Genomic DNA, 8,229 nt, shown 5'->3' with positions numbered 1-8,229 from the left:
TTTCTAGAATAGTGAAACATTCTAGAACACGAGATTTCTAACATTTTCATCACTGTATGTACTCAAACAACACTGCTAATTTATTCAGATGCTTTTATGCATAATTACTAGAAAACACAAATGTTATTCTGTTAGTCTAATAATCAGAAGGGAAAAGCTATCTAGTGAATACTTTGAAAAATATAAATAATTGCAAGTATTAAATTATTAACTGCAACACAAATACACTGTCTAAAGTACTATTTTAATTTTGTCGGTAGTTCCCTTTTTCTATTTAGGCTAACATTGGGAATGCAAGGCATGATTTCAAGCTTTGCCTACGTGACAGATGACTGACTTCTGGCATAGCAAGGTTTTCCAAGGATATGACAACACGTAAGTTGTAACACCATTAAGAAAGCAAAAGCCCTTTTTAGGGACATGCTTATACTGCAAACCTGTATTCTTATTTCTAAAAGCTTGGTGTGTTTGTTTTTTGGTTTTGTTTGGTTTTTTTTTCAAGGTGGGAGAGGAGTGCTGTTAGGTTTATTGTATTGGTACAAAGCACCACTTTTCTGCCACTGCTGCACTGATTGGCTTGGGAAGCTCGTAGAGAAGTACACTTCTGTAGCAGCAAAGGACTCTCTGCTCCCACATGATCCCTGCCTCTTTTTTAGGCATGTGGGAAATATCTAATGTATGTCATACATCCCAAACGGCTTGCTTTCTCTGTTCCTTGGTGGGTTTTCATTGTTTGATTTCAAGCCAAAGTCTTTGCAAGTAGTCAGCAGCGTGTTTGCAAAAAAAGGAGCATTAAGTTACAAGCACGATCTAGTCGTTATTAAATCAGCAAGTGCAGAATTAAATTCAGTCTTCTATTATACCTCACAAAAATCTCACAGTGGAAACACCTGCATCACAAATATTATAGGACGTGACTCCACTCGTTAGCAAAATGTTTCTCTTTATAGGAACAGGAAGAAATTAGAGCTGTATCCATAAAACATGACCAGAACGTATCAGAAAGAATCAATCAGCAATTGTTCTGCTCACTAACGTTGTGTTATCTAGTGCTGACCCATTACAAAGAGACACCCGTTTCCTTTAAAAGCTTCTCTCTTCAACCTTCTCTCATAGAATATAAATCTCATTTGGATGCTCAAAACGGAAATGTTTTTCTTACCAAATGCTATTTTCCTTCATGATATGCTGAGAATGAATGGTTCTTCTTGAGCATTCAGCTGCTGAAGAGAAAGAAAAAGTGCGCATCAAATTTTCATTCTGTCCACTTTGATAAAGGCTCTTTTTCAAGTCGAAGGGAAATGAAGGCACTAAACCTCAAAATACAGGTGAAATCAGACCCATTTCTCTACCTGTACAGATTTATGATACTCCTTCTAATGGATTTGAGAAAATGAGGTGAAGAAGAAATTATGCAGATGCATAAAGAGCAGAGTATACCACACGGAAAATGCTGCTAGAATAATGAGAGTTGGGATCCCAGCACAGACATATTTTGAATATTCCACCATGCCTGTCTTCAGTGACATCTCAGTCAACAACCGAATGCGGGTCTGAACAGATTGCTTTGCTAGCTGGAATGTCACTGGGGGTTATCACCAGTGCTTAAAAGGTAAATTACTTGGAATGAAAATATTTAAAGCAGTTGTGCAAATCTTTGGATGTCAAAAATTTTGGTAATATTATGGCTAGCTGAAATAGAATGTTAGATGATCTAACATAAAGCTACCTTAGATAAAGATCCGAGAAATTTTCTGCTTCTTACCTGGCAACAGCGCTTATCAAAAATACTTCAGGAAAATACATTAAAACAATGTAAATTCCTTGTGCTAGTCTTCTAAGAAAATTTTAAGCTTATTACAACCAAGACTAGTTTCAAGAAAGCAGTTGAGCCTTGGACAAGCCATCCTTTTTTTCTGCTTCTTAACTACACAGTCTTTCCTGAAGATTTGCCCAAAACTTTAGTCTAGATGTTTTCTATGAAACACCAGTGACAACTGTGTCATGCAGAACTTTGGGGGCTTATGCATACAAAACACATTTTAGAGGCATTTAGTGCTGCACGTCTTTTATTGAAGAACGAATGAATGAATAAAGCAGCCTTGCTAATTAAGCTGCTCTGGAAATAGTATTCAATTCAAATTTCAGGTGTCAAAGCAGAGTAAGATTATAAAATGTGCTTCAGAAGAACACTTAAACTAATATTATTTTAAATGTATAATTTTTAACCAAGTTTTGAAGCACTTTGGGAGCTACTTTTTAAATGTCTCTGAGTACCACTGTTAACTATTTTGTAAAAGGAAAACAAATTTCAAGCACTGTTTATGGAAGGGAATTTAAGATCAAATAATGCATTGTACAAAACACCAAAGCATTCACTGTTGGTCAAACACTGTAGGAGAACGTTATCCAACACAATACTGCTACAGGCTAAACTGTTACATCCCAATAAATACACAGGTAAGCAAATGGTAAAAATTATTTTAAAGGAGCCATCACCAGGTGTCTAATAAAGGTCTATTACATTGACTTTCTAGGATACAAAAATAATCATCATCATCTTTAGAATAACAGGTGTAGTACAACAGTTACACTTGCTCACTATACAAATACTCAGTCCATTGGTGAGAGACTGCGATTAAAGTCGTTGCGTATCCTTACACAGCTCAATGAATGCATGGTTGCTACATTAACACATCACACATAATTGTTTTTACTGTAGTTACTTTAAAGTATCTGTTAACAAACCCCAATAAATTGCCCAAGAAATGGCTTAGTTTGTACATATTTAATCTATTATATTACAGGAGCATCTTAAGCAAGGATGATGCTGTAGTCCTCTTGGCACTGTACAATTAAATTTAAGTTGATAATCTCTGAAATGACCAATACAACAAAGCACACTGCATAGCTATTGTAAATTCAAGCTTCTTACATATACTGCCTTATTTATGACAAGTATGAACAGTTTGCATAGTTGCACAGTAATAGTTATTTACACTGGGGTTTTTGCACTGTTCTTAAAATATGGGCAGCTAACATTCAGACCTGCAGTCTGCTTTTTAAGAATCCACAAACTTAATTCATATGCTGTTAACCAGATATTGCTCATACATTTAAATTACAGCAGGAGAAATAGGCTATCACTTTACTTACATTAATTGTAAAATACACTGATTTATCAAAACATTAACTGTACTTAATATTAATTAATTTTTTACTTTTGAGGGCAAATGTACAAAACTACATTAAAAAAAAAATCGGAACCAACTTGTGCTACTTGCTTTGTCTGAAGTTACAAGGAAAGAAAAATGCATTTGAATAATACTGATGCCCAAAATAGATTATATTTCTTCTGATACTTTAAGCACTATTTTATATTTATGAGCTCTTAACAAAGGTGTATTATCTCTGAGAAAACTGTCACTTTTGAAAGTGAAGAGAATTAGCCAGTAATTCATAAAATCTTAGAGATGCTCAAGAGCTTCAAGTAACAGTGACCATGGAAATAGCTCCACAGATATACTGATAGATGCCAATTCACATCACACTTTACAGGTGGTGTATTTTTTCATTAAGAATGTATAAAAGGATTATAAAAAGTGCATTAACTATCAGCGGCAATCAGAAGGTTCTTGCTGACCTTTTTATATATCATCAAGTTGCATAATAAATGATGCATTTTTCAAGTTTTCTTTGCATGCTTTATCTATTTACAAGAAAATGCATTCCCAAGCAAGTAATAAGCATGAGTAACATACAATACTGAAACGTACCTGTTATAAGCTTTAAGATAAATGTAAATTTCCATCAAGTTACTCAATGTAGATCACTACAGAACTTCACAAGTACTGAGAGCTTAAAATGAAATAGTAAGCACTTAATTTAATAAGTGCTACATTCATTTACAAGCCTGAAGCTCACTGACTACATGACTGAGCTGCATTTAATTTAGTTCAGGAAAGTATAGAGTTTTTTATAGTAAACAATTCCATTCAGGTAAAACTTTATTTAGCTTACAAACCCCACAAGTTAATTTGAATTATTTTATTTTAATTTGGTAGAGAAGACCTTATGAAAATTCTATCAGCTTGTATCTTTCCAGCAAGGTAGACCCCAGCACCTGTCTCAATATTTTGCAGTTGTTTCGAGAAAGCAGCCTGGGGGTTTTGTGCCAAGTGAAACTGCTCTTATCGTTGATCGGTGTAATTCTCTTAGCATATTTCAGAAACTTATCAAACATTTATGTCTTTAAGCTACACATTTGTATAAAATTTTATTCAGATTACTACTGCAGGGCTATAACTTCAGACACTATAAAGCTATCCACGTTCTTAGATGTCCACACATTTCTCATCAAAACAGCAAACTTCAACACAGCAGTTCTTGTAAGACTGTTTATTGCATTTAACAGTTCAGATGGAGTTTAGATGCAGTTTGTATAAAAAAAAAACCACCTCTCTTTTCATGTAAACTGTGATCAAAAATAACGTTACAAAAATAGTAAGAGACTTACTGAGATCAGAAGTTTTCTAACATGTAAAACTATAGAGTATTTGTGCATGCTTACTATTCAATTTCCTTCTTTGTAACAGAGGAGTTGTTAAAAGGAGTTTGTTTTTTTTAAATCTCAAGATAGTCTATGAAATTGAATCGTTGTTATCACAATTTGGATATACAAGATCAAAACTGGCACGGAGGAACGTAACATTTTTTTTTCCCAAAAAGTTGAGGCAGCTTTTATTGAATCACGTCTGCATGGGTAAGTTTTTTTATAAACTCTGGTGGCTTTGGAGCACCAGAGAGAATCCTTTTTTCTTTTGAGATCTTGAAAAAAATCTCCCACAAGTAGAGACAAGTAAGGAGGAAAAGAAGTAGCAGCTTGTTTCCTACATACAGCCCAACGCCATGCGCAGCTGCCCAGCTTCTTACAACAAAAAAGAACTTGACATCACAGGGAGGCATATCCTCCTCAAGTTACAAGCACGTCTGAGATTTCTCTGAGGAAAGCAAGCACGAGGGTAAAGCATAAGTCTACTTTTCATGCATAGCTACTGTGCACTGCCCCACATCCACGGCGCTTCGTCAGACATCCGAGTTGGAGCTGAGGTTTGTTAACCTAGGGTCTGCATTGATCTCGTATCTGTAGTGGTAACCCTCCATGTGATCCCTACAGGCATCTCTGATGTTGTGCATCCACTTTTTGATTCCTTTTCGGTTCAAGTACAAAACCAGGAGGAAAATGGCCCCGATGAGAGCCAAGACTATTCCCAGGAAGACGTACGAAGTCTGTAGCTGGGAAGGCAGGTCTGTGGGCAAGGAGCAATTCAGGTCCGAGCCATTGATCTTCATCAGGGCTTTGCCCAGCATCTTGTCGGGGTAAGCGCAGGTCAGGGCTTCTTTGCCCTCCACCTGGTCGCTCTCCTTGAGCCAGGCCACCAGGTCCTCGATGGCGCAGTCGCAGACCCAGGTATTGCGGCGCAGGTTGATGCGCCGGAGGGCGGGCAGGCCGCGGAACTGGGCCAGGGTGCTGTTCCTCAGCACGCTCAAGGAGTTGTCGCTGAGGTTGAGGCTCTGCAGCTGGCCCAGCCCCTGGAAGGAGACGTTGTGCAGGCCCACCAGGGAGTTGTTGCTGAGGTCCAGCTGCCGCAGGGCAGGCAGGGCCATGAACATGCCGGTGGGCAGCACCACCAGCCCGTTGTCAGCCAGGTCCAGGCGGCTGAGGTTGCGCAGGGCACCGGACTGCAGCATGGCAGCCAGGCTAAGGAGGACGGTGTGATTGCGCAGGGCCCCGCGGAGGGTCAGCTCCTCCAGAGGGCTGCCGCCCTCCCCGAAGGTCTGCGGGCTGAGGGAGACCAGGGGGTTGCCGCTGAGGTCCAGCTGCCGCAGGGCGGGCAGGGCCGAGAGGGCGCCGGCCTCCACCTCCCCCAGGCGGTTGCCGCTGAGGTTGAGGGCGCTGAGGTCGGGCAGGCGCTGGGCGGGGAAGGCACCGGCCGGCAGGCGGCCGAGGCGGTTGCCGGTGATGAAGAGGGTGCGCACGTAGGACGGCAGGTCGGGCGGCACCGCCGTCAGGTTCTTGTTCACGCACTTCACCGTCTTGGCCGGCTCCGAGCACTCGCAGAGGCCCCGGCAGCTGTCGGGCTGCTGCGCCGAGCCGCAGACCAGCAGGACGCGCAGCAGCAGCCCCAGGCAGAGCGCGCCGCGCCCCGGCATCGCGCCCGGCCCGGCCCCGCACGCAACTTTTCCCTCCGGGCGCCTTCGGCTCTGGGCGGCGAGGCGGGGGGCGGCTCCTGCCGGGGCGCTGCTCGCTCCAGGCAGCCCCTTTTCCGGCGGCAGGCGCTTCCCGTCCGGGGCTGGCTCAGCTCCGCTCCGCTTCCCGCTGCGAGACCTGCGACAGGGGAGAAAAGGGAGAGGGCAGCGGCCGGGTGGCGCGGATCCCCTTGCCCATTCCCACCCGTCTTCCCTCGGCTCGGCGCCTCTTTCCCGGCCACGACACGTGGCTCGGCCAGAGAGCCCCGGCCCCGAGGCAGCCCGCGGGAACTCACCGAGGAACAAGTTTTTCCCCGTTTTCAGCTCACGCCACCACCTTCCCACCCGGCCAGCGGCTTCGCTGGCGGAGCACGGACAGGAGGGATGGGTCTAACCCGCCGTCTCCCACCACGTCCTGCAGCTCCCCGCCTGCCGCCCCCGGGCTCTCCGCTACGCTCCCCGCCACGACCGGTGCAAACTCCCGCCCACAGAAGCCACCGTGGAGTGGAGCGGAGCGGAGCGGAGCCGAGCCGAGCCGAGCCGAGCCGAGCCGAGCCGAGCCGAGCCGAGCCGAGCCGAGCCTCGTCCCAGCCCCCGTCGCTTACCTCCTGCCCCGCGCCGGACCAAACTCCGCCAGAACGAAGCACCGCCGCCAACTGCCCCCAGCCACGCCGCAAACTCCGCGCCCCCTCTCGCCGCGCCTGGCCCTGCCTCCGCTGGCAGGAGAAACCAACCGCCGCCCCGGCCGGGGGGAGCCTCCGCCCGCGCCTGCCCCGAGGGGCGGCCCCGCCGCCTCCCTCGCCCCGCCCGGCTCCCGGTCACCGCCCCCGCGCCCACGCTCAGCCGCCAGCGTCGGGTGGCCGCGCCCGGGAGACCGTGGGGAGGGTACGCTCGGCCTTCCCTGCTCCGCTCGCCCCTCGCCTCACCAGTCTGGGTGGTGCTGCCGGAGGCTCACCTTGCCGCCGAGCGGAGCCGCTCCATGTGGCGCTCCCTCGGCGCGGCGGAGGGGGCGGCTGGCTCGGCGCGGAGGCGCTCCGCGATGGGAGAGCCGGCGGGCGCTGCCTGAGCCCCGTGCCGCCCTCCTCGCCTTGGCAGCGCCGTACCTGCGCCTCGCCCCGACGTGGCGGCTGGGGACGGCGGCGTCGCGCCGGAGCTTGGCTGCCGTTTTCCGCAGCTTCCCCGATGGGCGCGCTCAGGCCGGCGGGATCGGGAAATCCCGAGGAGTTTCCGGGGGCAGTGGGAGGTGGAGGGCACGCCGTGGGACCGCCCAGCCCCGTCCCTGCCCTGGGCCCGGAGAGGGGGTGAGGGGCTCCGCGGGCCCGGCAGGTCGTACCGTGGGGGCGGGTGCGAAACCGGCTGCTGCCCCCACCCCGTCTGTCCGGAGAAAGCGTTTCGGGCAAGGAGGGAGTAACACCAGCAACAAAATACACTGAACAAGCTCCAGAACTAAAGCGAAAAATCTCCAACCCGCCGGGATCTTCAGAGGGCTTCAAATAAAGAATAATAATGATTAAAAAAAAAAAAAAAAGGCAAGCCATAAATGGACAGCCTAAGCCTGATGTTTAAACTTTATTATGGTGAGGAAAAAGCCTAAATATCTGTATGTAAAATATTTACCAGTTTCAGTTGCTGTGGCTGTCCCAGAATCACCCAGGTGTAGCTGAACAATCCAGGTGGTACAAATGCAGTTTTGTAGATGAATTTGCTTGAGTTCCTCCGTGGAGGGAGTGCTTAAGGGAAAGGTAAATGGTGGGAGAAATCGTGGGGGCTGTGTTGGGCCACTGGTCCCTATGCCGTGATTAACATACTTAAATAACATCTAATTAATGCAAAACACATACCAGTATATTCAAATAACCAGTTTCAGCAATGTGAATCTTAGTGCTTTGGGTCTGTTACTCTTTTGGGCTTTCGTTACCCTTCTAATGACAGCTTACACAAGATTTCCTTCTCCCCATATGTCAGAGTTACGTTCCTCCT

General features: G+C 46.6%; 1 protein-coding gene across 1 annotated transcript; it reads right to left on the bottom strand.

Annotated features, from left to right (window-relative positions):
* Positions 1–5,085: 5,085 nt before the first annotated feature.
* TPBG (trophoblast glycoprotein) lies at positions 5,086–6,213 on the bottom strand (the record flags this gene model as incomplete). Its single annotated transcript, XM_080343027.1, has 1 exon — positions 5,086–6,213. One exon carries the CDS (start codon positions 6,211–6,213, stop codon positions 5,086–5,088), a length of 1,128 nt encoding a protein of 375 aa, XP_080199153.1.
* Positions 6,214–8,229: the final 2,016 nt, after the last annotated feature.

The sequence above is a fragment of the Nesoenas mayeri genome (genome assembly GCF_963082525.1).
Source record: "Nesoenas mayeri genome assembly, chromosome: 3".
Lineage (NCBI taxonomy): Eukaryota > Metazoa > Chordata > Aves > Columbiformes > Columbidae > Nesoenas > Nesoenas mayeri.
This window is presented reverse-complemented; position numbering and strand designations above follow the sequence as displayed.